The sequence below is a fragment of the Acanthopagrus latus genome, chromosome 1 (genome assembly GCF_904848185.1).
Source record: "Acanthopagrus latus isolate v.2019 chromosome 1, fAcaLat1.1, whole genome shotgun sequence".
NCBI classification, from domain to species: Eukaryota; Metazoa; Chordata; class Actinopteri; order Spariformes; family Sparidae; genus Acanthopagrus; species Acanthopagrus latus.
In genome coordinates this window covers 25,529,279-25,550,589 of record NC_051039.1, presented here as the reverse complement: position 1 = coordinate 25,550,589, position 21,311 = coordinate 25,529,279, and the positions used below count along the sequence as shown (strand labels likewise).

The 21,311-nt window shown below is 42.6% G+C and overlaps 1 protein-coding gene across 1 annotated transcript in view; it reads right to left on the bottom strand.

Moving 5' to 3' along the window:
- The window catches only part of LOC119028579 (neuronal acetylcholine receptor subunit alpha-7-like), a 48,504-nt gene extending 32,048 nt beyond the window's left edge, over positions 1–16,456 (bottom strand). The window contains exons 1-2 of the mRNA XM_037114731.1: positions 16,344–16,456; positions 5,475–5,614 (exon numbers count right to left, since the gene is read on the bottom strand). Of these exons, the coding sequence (XP_036970626.1) occupies positions 5,475–5,614; positions 16,344–16,413 (210 nt within the window). The 5' untranslated portion in view covers positions 16,414–16,456. The remainder of the gene's footprint in view (positions 1–5,474; positions 5,615–16,343) is intronic.
- Positions 16,457–21,311: the final 4,855 nt, after the last annotated feature.

Genomic DNA, 21,311 nt, shown 5'->3' with positions numbered 1-21,311 from the left:
CTTTGGCATGCTTTTTTGGCTCCCAAGTGGGACTTTAGCGCATGTTTTGGCTCCCAAGTGGGACTTTAGTGCCTGTGCACATCACTGACAGATAGGGTCAGATTTCTGCTCCACCACAACGTAGTGGGTGCACAAAGGATGCAACGTGGCCTGGTTTAGCAGGGGCACAACGAGAGGCGTCTCTCAAATATAATCTGAATAAACTTTCTGTGTTGGAGTCGATAGAAGCAAATGTGAAGACAAGCACAAAAACGATGTGCAGAGGAGCATTTATTAAGATAAATGTTTCTGACCAAGTGAATCTTGACAGGAAGCACTTGTGAAAGTCACAGAATAATCACCGTGCCAACAGAGACTCAGGTTGACTGTTTCAGTCATTTCTTCTCTCTTTTTATGGTGACGTCTCTTTTTACTCTTAATGCACAAAGTATAACCTTGGGACTGGTGCAGGAATTTTTCAGATCCTTAGAGCCAACCTTTTGGGAAATTTCCATATTCCTTTTTATAGTGGTTAGTGTGTTTCAATCAGGAGAGACAAGTGACTGAAGTAAAGATGATGATAAGTGCAGCAGATGATATGTGATAGCCTTGTTAGAAAGTCCTTGGTGCTGAGACTCTACAGGGAGAGTTTTGCAATCAAGGGGCATCTGCCCTGAGCATCACCAGGATGATCCAGATACCGGTGATGACGGTGGCAGCTGATGACTCTGCTGAGACTGACAGGCTGATGAAAATGACAAGCTGCTGAATGTGCAAAGACTGGCCTGTGGTGGGGAGGTGTGCAAAAGAGCAGCATGCCTGAACTAAAGGCAGACTAAAGGCAAAGAATTAAATGTATTAAAAAAAAAGAAAAGAGAAAAAAAAGCGGCAAGAGGACAGACTCGCAATGTAGGTTCCTTGCTGTGCTATTTCATGGGTGGGACTGGCTGATGTGAGTAGCTGACATCTCAGTTGACGACAGAATAAAGAGTTTGGTCTGATTTATTTTCTCAAGAGGAAGTTGGGTGATCTTTAGCTTTGCTGGTTTTACCTTTAGCGGTGATTGCTGACTGATTCTGTTTTTCCTTCTGCTACATTTTGTTTAGCCTTGTGTGAAATACTATCATTTTGCTTATACAATAGACAGAGAGACAGTAACACCCATATGTAGGCCTAATCGGAAACCCTAGGATAATGGCGAAAACCAATTTAAGCAAGACGCTGTGAGCTCATCAAATATGCTGTTGTCATGTCAGCTACAGGTGGTCCTGTGGAAGGTGCAGTATTAACAATCCTCTCTGAATCAGGCTTGAGATAAGATAGACACCGCTCTAGTGTTTGTCCATTATCTATGAAATAGGCAGCTGCTGGATAATCTAGCGTAGCATAGCGACAGGAAACAGGGAAACATCCAGCCTTGGTCTGTCCAAAGGTAAAGGAATCCACCCACAAGCACCTCCACAGCTCACTGTCTAAAATTAGCAGAGCTATTTTATGGCTCTTAGCAACTGCCAATAAATTAGCATCCAGGCAATTACTGGAAATTATCCATAAGGGGACAAAGACAGAAAGGTTATTATTTAATTTTTTCGGATTGATTGAACAAATGGTTTATTATAATTTCACAAAATAAAATGACCTGATAAGCAAGAAGCTTGATATTAGCTTGAACTACATTGTCTTGATAACACTGGTATCCCAAGTGCCATATCCTGCTAGCTGGCTCGGAACTGGCAGTTGCTTAATGGACAGGAATGGCTGTATTAAAGGAAAAGTTCACCCAGCATCCACTCACACCCATGCAGTTGGAAAGTAAATAGTGTGCAAAACATTTCTGGAGCTTCGCTGCAAAACACAATTGCAGGATTCTGCTAAACAAGTGGAGTAGAAGGAGAAACCATGAAATGCAACTTGTCTGTTGTAATCCAGGGCTCCCGAAACCCAGATCTCAAATTAGAAGTGAAAAGACAATAGTTACACCCTCACCGAAGAGTAGAGAATGACAAGATTTTCCTTTTCTAATCTTCTCCATGTGAGAGCAAATATCCTAAAACGTTCAAACTATTGTCTAAATAGAAGCAGCAATACTACTTTAAATTTAGTGAAAGTACTAAAGCGTATAAGTAATTGGGCGGTTGATGAGCAAAAGGTTCAGAGGGTCATCCACTAATCACATAGTTGGTAGTTGTTGCAATTTTCCCATCTGAATTTAACAGAGTAGTTACATTAGGTGTCATGAAACATAAAGGGACAGTGTGTAATGATTTAAGTAATTTATTAACTCAAATCATCGTTTTCGTTCATAAGTAAGTCCTCATTGGTGTACAATTACCTCTGCCAACAATCTGACTTATCCTCCTGAGTGAAGAATTACCTATCTGAATATACATAGCACGGGCAAGTTCTATGGAGGCCTCCATGTCTTTCTGGTTTTAAAAAAACTATGGACTGCCGAGAGGGACACAAAGCACTAAGTGGTGCTACGTAGTAAGGCTAAACGTGTTTTTCGCTCAGAGCCAGTTTGACTGCGGAAATGAGAGGGCGCTCAGCGAAAGCTCTCGTCACTGTCTTAGTAACTAACTACATCTTTACCTCATTACTTGAATCAGTAGAAATACTCTACGCTGTTGGGAAAGAGTCCATATTTTGAAAATGAGTTTCTTGTCCGTCAGGGCCACCGTAGCTTCCGGAATGTCTCCAACGTCTTCAGAACGAGAGGGGTGAGCAAATGAGTGTTGTAATGTAGAACCTCACAGCTAGATGGCGCTAAATACTTGATATACACGGTTACACACGGTCCCTTTAAATACTAAGTACAGCACACATACCCTTAAATTTGTACTTAAGTACAATAATTAAGTGCTAAAATGTAATTTCATTGTAAGCAACATAAGGAAGATGATGTTTCTTTATATAGCAGATGTTGACCAGTCCCGTTCACGTCTGTCTGTGTATCTTTATTCATGGTGATGAGCCCAGTTTGTGGACATCGACCTGCCCCAGTTTCCTGGTGAGACAGTTGCCCAGGAGCAGATGGACGAATCAAAGGCCACATTCCACACACACACACACACAACCTGCTTTACATTATTTACAACTGCCCGGTAAGCATTAATTTACATGGTCTTGCCAGGTTATCCATAATGAATTGAGTAAGCTAACAATGTGGTTAACAGCCACTCACACACACACACATTATATATGTATATATATATATATATATATATGAAATATATGAAAACATGCAATAACCTTTCAACAAATGACACAACGAAAATTTAAACACATTTTCAATCGACACCAATTCAGTAATATTTTATATTGAAACGTCCTTCAGAACAAGAGCTACGTCATCTCGTCACATTGTGTTCAAAGTGCCATATGTTCTCTCAGGGGATTGCTTCGCCTTTCGACTGTCTCCATTCTGCTGTTTGCAAGCTCTCAGAATACATTCAAATGTTTTTTTCACACGTGCTGTAGAAAAGTTACTCGTATTAATAATAGAATAAGGCACATAAGAGCGCACAGCTCATACCAGCCATGTAGTTATCATGAGAAGACTGCATACACGTCTTGTGACAGGGCAGGCTCAGGGATGTGATGGGGTGTCGGCTTGGGTTTTTTGGATGAGTGCTTCAGCAGTGTGGTGGGGCTAACAGGCAGCAGGGTTATGAACGGGTTGAGGGAGGAAAGGTGCACGAGTTAGAGGAGCAGGAGGAAAGACGCGATGATGCACTAAAAATAATACGTCAAATGAGATGTGACAGAAAATCTGCCCAAACCACAGAAGTGTCAATTTAGGAGCTAAGAGAAGTTTGACATGAAAAAGAGTGAAGGTAAGATTGTGGCCTCATTGAGCTAAATGGGGTCTCTGTGTATGGGTATGTTTTTGTGTATGTGTGTGTGTGTGTGTGTGTGTGTGTGTGTGTGTGTGTGTGTGTGTGTGTTAGTGGATTTAAAACAGATCTTTTTTGAACAAAGCTATTCTCTTGAGAAACCACTTCAGATGTTATAGGCATAGATTTCCCAAACCCTAACCCTTAGAGACAGCAAATACCTTGATGGCCTGCTGTGTTCAGTTTTGTGAGTGTACAGAAAGTGCTTAAAGGAATAGTTTCTTCTAGCTCACTGATTCCCATTTTAATATGCACAATAACAAAGTTGTGTTAAAATGCCATGTTGTGGTTTCACAGGCTCTGTTTTTTTCTTGGCTGGGTGACTTCTTGGAATCAGGCTGGCTACAATTAACACTTAACGTATGGCAGAGCTTTAATAGAGCAGCTGCTGCAACACAATGCTTCCACTGTAATCAATGAAACTGGCTACGCTGGGGCATGACAGCAGCAGATCCAGAATTATTGGACCTTTTGTGAAAAACACTCCACACAAATATAGCCTATCACTGGCTGCACCATGTGCACATCTAGCCCTGTGCTATACCTATACAGGTACTTTTGATGGTGGGGTTTTACAACAAAAACATTCTCTGTCACGACTGGTGTTCTGAATTTCTCTTGAAAGCGTGACAGTGTGCCAGCTTTATTTTGAAAATCTAACTTGACTTTGCAAGTAGTATTGCCCCTAACTAGACCATGGAGCCCTTCAAATGCAAAACTGATGCTAGGGGGACAGGTACAGACTCATAGTTTACAGTTTGATTCCACTGACCAAGCTGTCAGCTCACTTTGAGGAGCTGGGAGTGAGATCATGTTGACTTTTGGCATCTTGAGTGTGTTGTCTGAGGCAAGTTTGAATTGGATCCAGGACTTAGAAATATTGTTCGTTTCATTGTGTGTGAGTTTCATTGAAAGTGTGAGGAGAGTTGCTCCAAGGGCAACTCAACATCACGTCTATTAAGAAAGAACAAGACGGCGTATACTGTAGATAGCAATTGAGAAAAACAACGTGGATGTGTAAGTGGTATTCAGGACTCTCATCTAACTGTCAGCAGGAAAGCAAGTAAGCACATTTCCCAAGATGTTATACTATTACTTTAAAGATGACACATAATGACCGAAATTGTGATCAGAATGGAGGAAAAAAATAATGTGTAAGGGGGAGGGAGAGTGAGAGGGGAAAAGATGTGACGGAGCACATCTCAGCACAGAGACTGAATCTTCTCGTTGGATGAAAGAGCGGAATGAAAGGGCTCGTAGTGCCACCAAATGAAAAAGGATCGAGGGGGTGAAACAAAGAACTCGCTCTTTCAAAGGTGAATATTCTCACTTGGTCGGGGGCTGGGCTCCACTGGTTGGGGTAACAGTTTTCAGAGGAAGATAAAGTGCAGCAAGCTCAAGTAAGTGAATTAGTATGCGTCGCAGTCGCTGTAGATAAAGCAGACGCAGTAGCTTAAACATAAACAAAACAAAACAAAAAAATCCAGGAAAAAGTCCCAAGTGCCGAAAGTGCGACAAAGAGCGTTCGGCATAACTTTCTCTCTGTGTTTTTCTCTACCTCTGCACATTGCCAAGACACAAACAGGCTCACACACTCACCACGTCAATGATTTGTAGCAGCGTGAGGCCGAGTTCCACCACGATGGGCGCAGAGTCGTTTTGGACGGGTCTTTCCAGCCGATTGTAATTTACCATGAGGTCGCGGTACAGCTTCCTCTGGTACGCACCGCCGTGGCAGCCTGGAGGAAGAGGATGGACAAGGAAAATGAGGGAGGATGGAGGGAGAGGGAGAGCATCAGTGAGACAAAGTGAAGCATGAAAGAGAGTAAAATGAAAAAGAATGGAAGTCGTTTGCAGTGTAAGAGAGCGGAGAAGGGAGAAAAAGAATAAAATAATTATAGATAGTGGAGTTTGAGTTAAAGGGAAGAGGAAAAAACATGGGAGAAAGGAAGAGAGCGCAGGAGGTTCACATCTTCCAAAGACTCAATGAACCCACTTCTTTAATGAAACATACTCTCCCACACATATCAGTGTCTGTAATCTAATCACAGTTATTATTGCAATTATTTCTAACGTTGTTCACACCGCGCCAAATCCCTCAAGGAATCCTGATTAAGTCGGGATACGGTGGACGTAATGAGCACATCATTAACTCAGTGAATCTTTAATTGTGTTGACTGTGCCTTCATTTTCTCTCTCCAGTGTCATTAGGCCTCATCAGGAGGGTTAGATTGAACACTGAGGCATCCATCTTCAACGGGAATGGATATTATAGCTCAGTCCCTGATGCAAAGGAAAACGTAGAGAGTCATGAAGGTGGGTGCTAGACTAGAATTCCCTCCCCTTCAGGTAGACCGTCATGGAACCTTGCCTCAACCCTCAGAAAAATAATGGAGAGAGAAAAAATAATGTTTTGATCCTGTCTGAATTGTGCCATGAAATATATATACATTGTTTGTCAATTTAAAAGATAATTTTTCTACTTGATAAAGTCGTAGTGATGTGGTCTCGTTTAACGCTCCCAGAAAACCCATTACTAAAACCTTGTAAGCTGGTCTTGTATGTACAATAAGCTAGCTCACAAAACTGAACCACATTTTGTTTACGAACCTTTTTTCCAGCCAACCAAACCTTAACCCAAGTGCTGCCTGACGACAGCACGGATTTATTTTCCAACAGTAATTCAACAGTTTTGGAAGGTACCGACAATGTTTCCAATGTGCCAATATGGCAATGACTCATCTGATGCAAATCCGTCTGTGACAGAATGCGACATTGTCCAGTGCTGCTTGCAATATTTAGATCCAAGAGAGGGAGGCAGTGGTCCAAACTGCTGCTACGAGTCTCAAGATGTAACCACCTGTCACCCAACATTTAACATTAGATACTCCTTTTCATGTCCATATGGGAAAAGAGCCCCTCATCTTATTTACAATCATGTCAATACAGTCTAGCATTATAAACCCCTTATGATGTAGTTGTAGGCAAATGTCAGTATTTATAACTGTATTTAAAAAGAAATGTTGGTTGGGAGGACTTAAAGGAGAACATTTTATTATTTGAAATGCTAAGTGCATCAAGATCGTCTCATTTTCCTGTCCATCGGAATCATTTAAGGGACGCCAGAATCACAAAAATATTCCAAACACAGTGGCTTCTCATGTCTCATGTCGAGGTCACCACAGGCTCAATTTACAAAACCCCCAGACTCCCTCATCCTTCAGTGTCTCATCTCAGCCAGAACTGAAAAGGTCTCGGCCTGCGTTCTCCCCAGCGACCCTTGTCCAAATTAGATGTTGTCTCAACATATTTCAGCAATTACAGAGTGACAGCCAAGACGCGAGCGCGCCCACAGTGACTGAGTGGATGACTAATTAGCTAATGAGGCAAAAATAAACAAAGACGGCTCCCTGTGTGTTTGGGTGGGAGGGTGTTGGCGAGTGTCGCATGAGGCACCCCTAAATCTTGGCGTGACAGGGAATCTGCGTAATGGGTGAGAGTGGCAGCCAGCGGAAGTGTTGAGGGGTTCGATGGAGTGAAGCGAGCTGGGGGAAAACAAGCTGAACAGAGTTGAGCTCGACAGCGAGGAACCCTGTCACAGAGCCACTGTACAAATGAACATAACTGGGAATAGATGGCAACCTGAGATACACAGCGGCTCATATTACTGCAGTCTATTTAGTTAAGTCAATCCCTCTGTTTCTTAGCTGAGTGTTTCCATTGTTCACAGCAGATTATCTGTTTACTACAGTCATTTTTCATGTCTTTTAAGTAGTGGCAGTATGTACCTTCTGCCCATAAGACAGAAGACGGTACAGTCGAGTACAATAACTTCTGAACGATTTGTTTTCCAGGGTTCCAGCAGAGAGGTACGCGCTACAAGTACTTTCTACTCCAGTAAGGCACAACGGATCAATCTGTCTGCACCTTTCACACTGAGGTAATTCAAGCTGCTTTGCATATGGCATCAAGGCATAATATAAAAGTAATACAAGGAAAATTAATTACAAAACAAAACAATAAACTTTCTTTTATCGTAGGGCTTTCTCTTAACTTAAGTGTTTTTTAGATTTATTTGTTCAACATCTTATATACTTGTCTTCTATATGCCTGTTTACTACATGTATGTTAATGTCCGCCTGTGAGGAACTCTGTAACTCTGGTATTGAGAGGTGCTTTATGATTAAATTTTATATTATTATGTTATGAAATTTATATATATATATATATATATATATATATATATATATATATATATATATATATATATATATATATATATATATATGCTTTATGCTTTGCCTTATATCTCACCTACAAGCCAGTATCAGGCCCAAAAATATCAAATAAGTCATTCTGTACATATTCTTAAAGCTAGTTAGTTGTTCTAGATGCATTTTTGTTTTATTTGTAGAACATTTCAACAGAAATCAATGAATCAAGTGATCTGACAATAAAAATTTAAAAATCCAGTTACTGCTGCAGTTACAGGCCTCTAATAAGCATCCAATCAGCTTATTCAGCCTATATGAATCGATGAGACAGGCAACCTGTTTGTCTACCTATGTATCTACCTGCCTGCATGCAGGAGTCCCCAACAAGGCCAGGCAGGCGTGTGTTTTTTGCGTCTACCGTATCCCGTTTTTTGCGAGCTAGTGGCACAAGGATGAGAGAAAGTGAAAATTCCCCAACACCAATGTGAGTACTCACAGCAGCCATGTTTGTTGTTTCCACTCATTACCATCATATCGGGCGTTCTCTTACATGTGAGTGAGACATGCAGTAGTTGGGTGTAATTAGTGATGACGCAGCCATGGAGCCTGCTCCTCAGCAGCATGATAATTCAGTTGGACTAAGCACACAGCCCCTCCAGCCAGAGAGCGAGCTGAAGCCAGTACTGTTAAACCGGCCTCCTTCTTCTCAGGGGCTGTGTTGTGTTCCATCCGAGCCTGCCTGTCTTCACTGGGAGCTGCCAATCTGGGTACAGTCAGCAGACCGCTAGCTCCACGGGTGTAATGCACATTCATTGCCATTAGCTGCTATAAACAGCAATTATTATGTGCAGCAAGTCTCTCTCTAATGGCCACAAGCTGTTTACTTTCTTATTGTTTTGGCCTTTTGTGGCTTTATTTGACAGGGCTGCTTGAGATTGACAGGAAATAGGATGAGAGAGGAATGATATGCAGCAAAGGGGAACAGGTTGGACTTGAACTCTGGGCAGCTGCTGCAAGGACACAGACGCCGCACATGGAGCGCAAGTGCAGTAGTAAACAGAAAAGTTATTTTTACCGATGAGGCAAACTTTCTGTGACCTCGCTGGCCTTGTCAGTCTCGTTCGGCGGGGCAGGAGGGACCCGCACTCTCATTTTCTTGTTTTTTGGTTATCAGCAAGGTTGTTGTAACAGAATGTGATGGTCAGGGTGGTGGAGGCAGACGACAGTGACCCGGGGGTGAATTTAATGACACTGTGACCAGCGCTTCCATTTTATCTGTGAATCCCAAAAGGTTCAGAGAGACACGCATCTTATAAAAGCTCCTCAGACAGACTGAACTGCCAACAGGTCCTGTAGACTGAACTACACCACACAGTGGCTTCAGGCAGTGTGTCTGAGTTATTAGGCCGGGCTCTGGTCTGCATCATGACAGGTCTGTGAGAGCTGCACAGTGTCCCATAAGGTGATGCTACATGTCAGCAGTTTAAGTTGACGGGATTTGTTCCTTCGGTTTGTGACCCTGGCGGTCTAAATCTCAGAGCAGAAATGCTCAGCAATGTTGTTGCTGTCTTGTATGATATTAAAAAAAAAAAACACCATGTGGACAGGTTAACAAGCTTAAATTTTCATTGTTTGATTTTCATTGGAGGAGGTCATTATAGATTTTAAATAAATTTTTATTTTGAATTCTGATGGCAGCTTTAGCCTGAACTGAAAATGAAACAGAACTGATGTTAAACTGGTTATGATGAAAATCTGAGGATCAACATCACTCGTATTTTATTTGACCGACCGATGTACAGATGATTAAATGGGTCACTGACACGCATAAAGAAAAAGCCTCTGTTGTCACGACAGGCTGCAAGAACAAGCTCCGTTACGAGATTGTTGCGACCGATAAGAGCAAATAGCTCATCTCTTGTTCAGCATCAGTCTACCACCCCAGTGCACTGTACTTGGCAGACAGTGTGACCTACCACGTTAAAGGAGGTCACAAGGGGTTTTAAGGAGAGGACCGGATTACTGCCTCATTGTGTTGTGTGGGCCTGATGGCAGCGACTGCAGCCTGTCTGCACGCTCCTGCCCTCACACCGTCTCTGCCTTGAGTCTTTTGGTGTGTATGTGTGTCTGTTTGTGCGCGTGCGTGTGTGTGCAGCATCATCTTATTGGTCAATCAATAAACAAAATTCTCCTCTCTTTAGAAAACACTCTTCCCTGCCTCATCACCATTAACTCTTACTGGGTACTGTGGTGTTATAAATATTTAGCTCTTAAATGTCTTTGGATAATTAGTTATTTTTGTTTAATGTATTCATTTGAAATTCCGCAGCTCTTCTTGTAATGCTGTAACATGTGAATTAAACTCCTCATATAATCTTTTATTGTGTCTTTATTGTTCTGAAGGACGATGTTTGAGAGGCTGTGGTTGTCAAGGGCAGCTGTAAAGGCGCGACTGTGCTGGCAATCAACTCAATCAAACACGGCAGATGAAAGCTTACAATGTTTTAGTTTGTTTATACCTTTTCTTACCCTACAAGGAGACATTTGCACCTGAAATGTACATTAGACCAGATATTGTGTTCAGTGTCTGAATTTGCTTATTTTTCAATGAGGGCAATGATTGGCAGGGCTCATAAATGCAATGTACTGCTGCAACTAACCATTATTTCATAATCTAACAATATATTTTTTTTATTAATTGTGTGGTGTGGTCAGAAAAGAAAAATGTCCACCATGACGTCCCAGCGCTTTAGTTGTTCTGATCAAACATATTCTTTTATCCATCCAACAAAAAAGCAAGTGTGTTCAGTTTATTAAAATGTAGGACAACGACAAACAGCAGACATCACAATTAAGAATATTAACAGGAAAGTTTTGGCAATGTTTTCCTGACAAATGACTCAGTGGGTTAATTTTCTGTTTATTGCTTATCGACTAATTTTTGCAACTCTACTCAAATGCAACACAGACAACACAGGAAACTGTATTTGTTGTATTTTTTAACCACATTTGGCAACACATTTCAAACTTTTATAAGGCAGTCATGCACAACAAGTAATTTGTGGTCTGCAGAACAAATGTGATTATGAATGGTTTGTTTCTGTGCCTGCCCTGTGATGAACTAGCAACCTGCCCAGGGTGTAACCCGCCTCTGGCCCAAAGTCAGCTGGGATGGGCTCCAGCCACCCCTGACCCTCCAAAGGTTGTCGGTTATAGATAATTGATGGATGGGGTTCAATCCACATTCCATTCACCTCAATTGAAACATTTATAATGGATGAACTCAGGCATGTATTTTCTGTTTAGATCCAATCATCTGGCCAGCTCTGGCAGACCTGCAGGTAAGACTGTATTCTTCTTCAGCACTGCCCTGCTGATTTACCCAGTTGGGCATTAGACACATCGACACACTGTGTTTGGAAATTAAGAATTAAAAAGTTATAAATGAAGCCATACACCATCACTGCTTGTGCACAGTATTGCATCTCTTGGCAACTGGCTGCATCATCGTTCTCATACAGTTTAAAGAATGTGATTGTTCAGCTCAATATTTGTTTATAACCCACATTCCATTTCTTATTCCACTTCTATCCTCCTTTTCTTGCACTCACATTGTAACAGTTGTTGTTTGTTTTTTCTCAATTTTCAGCAATAAACCCAGCACTCACTGATTTGCTGCATGATCCACAGCCCCAACAGATACACTGAACATACCAATACAGACAGATCCCTGATGTCGCCCAAAGGCATCTATCAATTTCAAATAGCTACCATATATCTCCCTCATTGCATTACTGACCTCTCATATTTCCATTTCGGAGCCCACTGGGGGCCTCATTCGATCCTCAATCATTAGAGCTCAGTTATAATGTGCAGAAATAAAAAGGGTTTCTTTTATTGCTGGGAGGACGCAGCCGTAGACACACAGGCAATTCACTTTATGAGTCGTTCACCCTTGAAAGTACTTGCGGCCTTCAAAATCATTTTTACAGACTTGGTGTGGTGCGCTCGTTTTTCCTGCCACAGACGATGACACTCGCAGGTGTTACAAATCAGTGAGACAAAGCCGGCCACAGGTTTGACATGCAGTATTCCCAGTTATAAATCCAACTCAAATCTCACATTCAGGGAAATTCAAGACAGGCCTTTTTGATTGGTGGATCTTTTTGACTAACTGCAATTTTGGGAATGATCAGACAATTTTGTAATGGCAGTCTCAGATCACGTTTGGTAGAGTCACAAAATGGTAGACTGGAGGGCCAAGTCAGGCTCCAAAAAAAACATGGGATTTTACAATGCAATTGTAAAACTTAACAGCATGTATGTCCATGTCTTTCAAACTCAACGCCTCCAATTTGCAGTCATGGCATCAGGTTTCATAATGCTCAGAGTGGTGGCCCGGTTACTGAAACACAACCATTCCCAACCACCTGAAGGCAATTTGGTTTGTTTTTCCAGTCATTTTGGTTGGGTTGTGTCAGCCAAAGAAAGACAACTTTCCTCTGTCACCTGCAAAAGGTAGCAGTCAGAACAAATCTCATGTTCCCACCTGGTGAGTGACTGACATCCAACTATCCAGTCTTTGTCTCCCCACCTCAAAGTCAGCCGACTAGCTATACTAAGGAAGCTAAGCTGAGAAAATGCTAACAACAAAGGGACCATTGAAAGAAACCCACTAGCAGCGGCCCACAGAATGGAAACACCAGAGATACCAATGTAACCAAACGCCATTGGTTAGCCTACATGGGCAGGTTCGATAAGAAAACCACATGTCACAAACACCAACAACTCCTGCCTTACTGCGACTGTGAGGGGACGAACTACTTTTTAGTTCTAGAGCATCAACACAAACACTGGCATAGCCTCACCGCAGGTCATGTTTATGAAATTGTTGGAGTACAGTAGAGAGCAGCCGTAGGACACCAGACTTCTACATCCCTAAGCATAATTGTAACCTGGGCTTTTCCCATCTTATCGTGACCCATATAAGAGCTTTCAAAGGCCTGAAGCCAACCGCTAACAGCTTGTTGCCCAGAGCAATTTTGACTTCACACTAAGGGAGACACTCGAGGACAGTAGGGCCGTGCCAGAGAAGAGTCTTTCAAGCCCCAATGAAGCAGTTTAGTTTACAGACAGCAATCAAATTGAATAGCAATAAACAGCAATAAATAAAAGGCACAATGGACCATTGTCACTGTGACCATTTGAGCGAAGGCTATGAAAGTGTGAGATACACTACTGTTGCAGTAAATTACAACTACTTTCAACTACGATTGGATAAAAGATAAAACACCTGAGACAGTTTTCATTTCATTCATGTTGCACATGGCCCTGCACTTTTTACGGCTTTAGACATATATGCATATCTCCAATATTACATTTTCTTTTACAGATGTTCCCGTCATCTTTCACAATAATGTTGCTGGTGCTCACGTTTTACTCACATAATCATGTTAGATGAGTTATTACAGTGTCCGTCAGTATGCACAACACCTCAAGATATGCATAGCAATAGAAGAGTACCAGCAGGCACCTGTTAGGGTCTCTGCTGCAGTCTGATGAAGGAATTTACTAGAAACTAGATACAAGAACTCAAGAACATGACAACACTCACAAGGACTATCCCACCACAGAGACAGATTAAATATTGATTAGCCTCAGGCACACTGAACATCGAGGAGACTTGGACAAGTCTAAAATCGAATCGCATTAAAGCAGCTGGACCACAGATATCTGTACAAGATCAATACTTATCCAGAATCTGAAAAGCAAAGAGGACAGTAGAACAGAATCTCATCGGGTCAACTTATTTTTCTAGGGGAATATCAAACAAGGTCACTTTATTAGCCTATGCAAATACATTTCAAAGAGCATTTCCTCTGACCCAAGAGTACACATGGAACAAGTTTCTTAAATGCAGAGTCGTCTCATGCATTATGCAAGATTTCCTTGTTGCATTCTGTATTAGTTTACAAACGTGATGTATTTTTCATGCAGAGGTGCAGCATTATTTGTATTATCTTGTTTCCTCAAACCTGCATTATTAGATTTTATGGCCACTAGTGGGCAGTGTTGCAGGCTTGAAACACAACACATATTTGTCATCAATTAAAGTTGGATTGGATGCTGCTCTGATTAGGAGGAGTCTACAGATGCCAGTTATCAACCTGACTGCAGCAGCGGTCGACCTGAATTTAAACACACAGACACACCCGTGGTTGGTGTCGTGGCTTAATATCTTACAGCTAATACTCAGTAAAGTGATCTGACTGTCTGGGGCAAATAAACACTTGCAAGTAACGCAAATAAAGGCAAATGATGCCATAGTCAAACTTGCTTCTCTGGTGCTGTATACACAACTTAGCAACCACTATTGCCGATGGAAATCTATTTGAACTGACTCAGGCAGAAATATTCAGAGACGAGATCATCATGGGTTCAACTTTTGATCACGTTAAACTGAATCATTACCTCAAGTAAACTTATGGGTTTCTCTGGGTTTGAACACTGTGGGAAACATTTGGGATAATGTAAGTACACAGCTCAACAAAATATATAACAATGGTCATTTTTAGACATCTTCATGGTGAATTCTTACATATTACGCCTTTGACACTGTCGCTTAGAAGAAAAAGTTCTTTAATAAATCTATGTATCTAATGTAACTTTTACAACAACCACTATACACAATCACACCCGTGTTGGAGCAGTGTCAACAATGAGAAGGAGTGGGAGTTTTCCCCTCACATTTATAGTGTACAGTACGAGTGTAATTGCCTCTGAAAAACTATTTCATAGTTTGTTCATGAGTTAGAAGTGTCAAGAGCAAACGCTGTTGACAACATCTGTGACGAGCCTGATGAGTGAGCAGCGACAAGACTGTGTGTGGCTTACATCTGACTCATCAGAGGGACTGTGTCTGGGACAGTTGGTGGACATAATAACCCACACATCTAATTATGTGAACACCAGGGAGAATGTCAGCTCGTCCCCCCTATAATGCTGTCCTGTAACTTGTTACCAGTGCGTAGAGGAGCATCACATCACCCCTCAAGAGCGATAGCTTTCTACTGAGAAATAAAAGAGGAAGACATTTACCTTGAATTTTACCCTCAAGTGTTTTTTTAAGGTCAAAAGATGCTTACACAGTAAGGGATCGCATGAGGAACATCTGATTTCATCTTGGTGTGTGTGAAAGTGCATCATGTTGTCAGGTGGGAACAACTCCACCTCGTGCTGTAGCCATCACACCCACCTTTGTAATAACAACGTAGAACTGAACCTCGTGTGTCTGTGTCTGTGTGTGTGTATGTGTGTGTTATTTCTCAACACAAGTCTCTACAGCCTGTTGGGAGAATATATGAGGACGCTCTTTACTTTTTACCTTCGCCTGTGAACATGCTGGCGCTCAAACAAAAGCTCTGTGCCATTTAACATCATTTACTCTCAATTCATCTATTTGTGAGACAGGTGGTTCACATCTCCCGGGATGTGTTACGTGTCTCTGTATCAAAACCTTCTCACTTTTTCTCTAGGTATCTACTTCAATCAGTCTCACGGGGCAAAACAACAATTCCAGCTTGCATAAGTAAAACATGTACATTAAAAAGAAAAAGAAAAAAAAAATCCTACAGCACCAGTGACTGTAAACCAGGGAGTCAGACACATGATGAGGTTTAACCTCCTCTGAGGGGTCCACTGGCTCTGGTCTACTGTCGTCACGCATCTTACAATCCTTTAGCTGCAGATTACACTGAAGGGATGAGCGGCCCCAATGGGCTTCAAGCATCACCGCCGGGACGCCCTCCTTATTCTCAGCCAGATGTGGTCGGGCTGCTAGAGAAGGCTCACTGGCGTGTGTGCGCACACACACTGACACATTTAGTTTAGGAATCAGCACATAGTGTAACACATAAATTAACTATTATACGTGTAGTCAAGGGATCTGTGTTCTCCTTTAAGTTATTCTGAATGAACGTTTGTCTCAATAAACTCCTGAACCTGCCTTTGACAGTTAGATACAGATGTTCCTGTCGAGCCAGATGCGCACTCAGCAGCCGAACTAAGCCGAATTGCGCCTCAACAGCAGCTCTCATCCCTCTGACAAATGTTTCTCTCGAAGTGGCTCAAATGACGGAAATACGAGATTTTAAAAACAAAACAAACAAAACAAAAACTGCCGAGCAGCGTGTTCTTCTTCGCTGCACCTTTTGACGGACAGAAAACAAGGCTGACTTCTCCATCAGTGACCCACCTTGACAGCAGAACGTGGCCAACAGGTAAACTCCAATCAGTACAGATCCAGTGCACTTCGAAGGCTCCATGTCAGCGGCGGAGCAGAACTCCCTCTGTAGCCTGCTGGGGATGTCAAAGTTGGAGGGAGTGCGGCTTTGTCAGACTGCTGGTGCTGCAGCCTCTGCGCTCTCTCTCTCTCTCGCTTTCTCTCTCTCTCTCTCTCTCTCTCTCTCTCTCTCACACACACACACACACACACACACACACACACACACACACACACACTCTTGTCTCTTGTCTCCTTGTGTTTGACTCGACTGTCGCCTCAAAAGTCACTCTGGGTCCCGCTCTCTCGCCCTCTCCCTGCGCTCAGCTGTCTTTTTATACCAAACATCTCCAGCCGGTCCTTTGCGTGTTTCCTGTCGTCTCCGTGCGCGCCGCTGATGACAGCCACCTGTCTCCCTGGCTGCTCCCCCTGCTCCGATGTCGTCAACTTCGTCAACGTTTGTCGCCTCCGGACACTTCGGGCTCATCCTCTCATCCTCATCTGGCTGTAATGGGCGATGACTCAGGGAGAGAGGAACACACGCGGGCTTTTACGCACACAGGCACCTCCAACAGAGGGCGACATGACCCCTCCCCCCCGACTTTGGAAAACTTTTTTTCCAGCCGTGTAAATGTATAATAACCAAGTGGGCTCAGATTTGCTTGGCGCATGCTCAATAGTGCCCTTAATCATCAGGATTTGGGGAGGGGGGCATTCTGGGCTGTTCTGGAGGAGCAAACATGAGCTCACCCTCCAACCAAACATCTGGTACTCTTTCCTTGATTTTTACAGCCACAAGGCATCACCTGTGTCATCCTCAGCCCTCTCCTCTACATGTCCTCTAACTTGTTTTTCATTGAACAACAAACAGAAAGGTGTTGGAGGGTTGGCGTAGGGGCAGAATTTCTTTATAAAACAATAAATTGACAGTAATGAAATGATGATTACATGGAGTGGACAAACAGGACACGATAAAACAACTAAAAGGAATTGTCTCAAGTATTTAAAGGGGCTCTTACGTGACAACTGTAGCAATTTAACTGTATTGATCACTGCTTTTATTGGCCATATGTGAGTCAACTGTCATGCGACGTGAAGAGAGATTTGTTGGTGTTATTTTCTAATTGAAACAAGCGTTAAATAGCTCTGTATTCCAACAGTTTTCACTGTCAAAGAGTGTTTGATCAGTCGCCCATGTCTCTTTTCCCCCCTGACATTCTGGTATCCCTGCCCACTTTATCCAATTAGGAGAGAGAATTCCTTAAAGGAATAGTCCTGCCTGCAGGATTCTCCTGCCTCAGGCAATGGCTGGACAGGGAAAGCTGCCAGTTCCAGTACATCTGCTGACAGTGTATGCTACCAAACAGGCCAAGAGCAGAAAAAATCACTGCCTCCAAAAAAATGAAGGGGTTGCGCAGGAGTAGTGATGTAGAGAGGAGGGAGGGGCTTGCTAAGTAAGTAAGCTAAAATGATGACTGTACTCACAGTAGCTTCCAGTCTTTTAATAATGCTCGCGAAGCTGAGAGGCAAACGAGGATGCGCATCAAGTCACTAACTGATAGTAACAGCAGCTAATGTTAGCATAGACACGGATCCGCTAACAGAAACTAATGACGAGCGTGCAGCACAACACATGGAGTTCCTCTGAGCCCCTTTTAAACGACAATTAGAAATGGGGGCAAATGAAAGGTGAGGCCTGTTTGCAGATGTGACAGATGATAGATCATGTATCCCAACCTGGGGGCCCATTCATTTCAATAAAAAGTGCACGCTCACTCAACACAGGTGAAAAGTTCTTTCAGCCTGCTCGGGCGCCCATGACTCATCTCGCTCATGATTACCAGAGCAGGTTATACGCCACAGTTTGATTTTGAAATTCATAAATCTCAGCATGTGGCAGAGAAACTGTTGATTAACCGGCGCTGATCCCAACCCTGTCTGCTCATTATCATTGTGTCCTATGTGATAACAACCCAGTCACCCCTTTAAAATAGAGGCTTATCCTTAAAAACCTTATCGTTTTTGCGGCTCATTTACTTTTTCATGTGGTACATACGCTGCTTCATCCTCAGTCAGTTTTCCTGCTCAGTTTTTTAAACAACTGGGAAATCTGCACTTGTGATATTAGCCGGTGTACCGTACGTTTCGTAACAAGGGCATTACACATTGCTATTTCAAGTAACATGCTTTTTCTGCGCAGCAGCGGTGCGGATGACGAATGAAGTTTGTGTCAGCGTGCACCACTGAATGCCTGTTTAATCAGCCTGGCAGCCGTCCAGCCCGGTGGATTTTGGTGCATGTGGCCAGTTGTTATAGCATATTGCTCTACATAATTACCTCTAATGAGACTGCCTGAGCTTCAGTGCAGTGCTGTCAGCGGGAAGGAAAACATCTTCGGGGCAGCACACCTATACTCCGCCATGACAAGAGATGGAGTGTTCCTGTGTGTGGGTGTTTGTGTGTGTGTCTGTGTGTGCCTTTGTGTGTGTGTGCAGGTGTGAGTAGGAGTCAGTGTGTGGTCTCATTAGCTTACATGGAGATGCTTCTAGTTGTGATGCTGATGATCTGTTTCCTGATCATGAGCACTGCCCCCTGTCTTCCTTTGCATCGTAAACTAAATGTTCTTCACTCTTTTAGTCTTCCTCGTAGTCACTCCTTCACTGACTCTCTTTCCTCCTTTCCTGTACCCTCTACCCATCTGCTACTCGTTCCCCGTTTGTCCTCCTTTTTGTCCTCCTTTTTGTCCTCTCTCCGCCTTCCATCTCTCTTGTCCCCCCTCTGTTTCCTTCCTGCCACCTCTCTGTTCTGTGCTCATGCAGCTCTGCCTGTGAGCATTAGATGCAGTGATGTCCTCAGACCATTACGAGAGCGCCCGCAGCGCCTCTCCAGCTCTCGCTATCCATCACACTCGCTCTCCCATCCGCTTCAGCCTCGATGTGTAAACCCCCACCTCCCCACCTCCCAACCTCCCAACCTCCCCCGCCTCCTTGTCCCTCTGTCTCCCTCCGGCTTCAGTCTGAACACGTTGTTGCACATATATGTGGACGGCCATCAGCTCACATTAAATAAATGTCCTCTTGGCTGGGCCTGCAGGGATTGGAGTGGTGCTTTGTGTATTTGTGTGATGTGTGTTTTTATGTCTCTCATTTTGTGTGTCCACCTGTTTATTTACAGTGCACGCCTGTACTGTAGGTGTGTGTTCTCTCCTTTTACTTGAAGAGACCCCACTACCCTTTGCCACACACAACACTGTATGGCATAGTGGCCCCGAGCACAAGCCATAAATATCGTAAACACATAAAAAAACATCACAAGCACGATCATCAAGCAAAGGGCTGGACATGTGATTTATTCTGAGGTCCATGCCATAGCATATATGTGTCAGCGCACCTCACCACACGGCTGCTATACTGTACGTGTATAGGAAGAGAAATAACTTGAATGCAATAACCCCCAAATTGATTTAAAACCAAATGATAATGTGCAAACAGAATCATTAACTGGATCTCCAGTTCCCCTCGGCTTTGAAGAGCATCATAGAGAGTTTCAGCTCATTGTTTAGCGGTCCCGCCCACTCCTTTGCTACTGCTTTGTGTCACTCTCGCCAACATCATAGTGTGTTTTCATCAGACGGCGGCAAAAAAGATAAAATGCATCTGCCCAGCATCTCACTGCAGATAGACGCAGTGTACAGTTGGTGGAGACCAAACGACGAGCTAAAAGAAAGTGAATGTTGGTGTTTCATTCACCAGGTTGCTAGAAATACAACTCCAGATGAATGATAATGTTGCAAAAGAATTGTTGGCAGAATAAAGAGCTGTTTGCTAACAGGTTTGCACAAGCAACTTTTTCTGCTGTTCCCTAATTTATTGCATATTTAAGGAGTAGCTACAGTAGAGGAGGCCACACTGCCTGGATTGCATTTCTAGGAGCCACAGCACCACCTACTGAATTTGACAACACCTTTGGAGGTAGAGGGAAATAGTTTGCGAAATCTGTAAGTATAATAAACTTATAACAGTTTGCTGCAGAGGTGTAAGCATTATAAACAATGGGTATCATTTGGGTGAACCAACCTCTAAAACTATAAATAATGAATCAAAGTGTTATTTTGGTTGAACAAACCTTCGTAACTGTAACAAAAAGTAATAAACCAGGGTTCTGAAACTGCAGTCTTTACAAAGTGCAGCCTCTACTACTGCAGGAACATAGTACTGGCATTTAATTAAAAAGGAAAACAGTGAAAAAGGGAAAAACAATTCTCAGTCATCATGATTACATACAATAATTACATACAAGTTCGGCAAGCTCTTAATATAACATTGTCAGACTGCTACATTTTAAAGTAGATGTAGTAAATGTCTTAGCAAGCAGTTGTGCATTTACTGTCAGCAGACATGCAGCGCTGTCAGATTTCATTTGGAGTTGTGTCTCTGGCGCTGTATATACAAATTAAACATTGTCTTTCCTTTACAGTCGCTCTTTCTCGGTCTGCACATGCTGATGAGGACATGATGATTAGATGGACTGATTTGTTACTTCATTGCATCTCATTTGCCTATTTTTTAGACCATAAGGTAGTGATTACACTGTACTCACACTGTAAGTACAATTTTGAGGTACTTGAGTATCTCCATTTTCTGCTACTATTCATTTGAACTGTAGTTACTTTATAGATTACATGCTGAATCAGCCAAGGTAACGCACTTTCAAATTCAGATTTATTTTACTATTAATCCTTTTGTTGGCCAGGCTTCTAATCAGTCAATCCAGGGTATACTGTTCGTACGTACGTGTGTATATTATACTTTTACTTGTACCTTTGAGATGTCAGTAAATTTAACATGAGATGCTTTAAGACTTTAACTCAAGTACTATTCATATGGGTGATTTTGACTGTTACCAGTATGACTTTTGGGTAATAGGATAGTTACATTTATT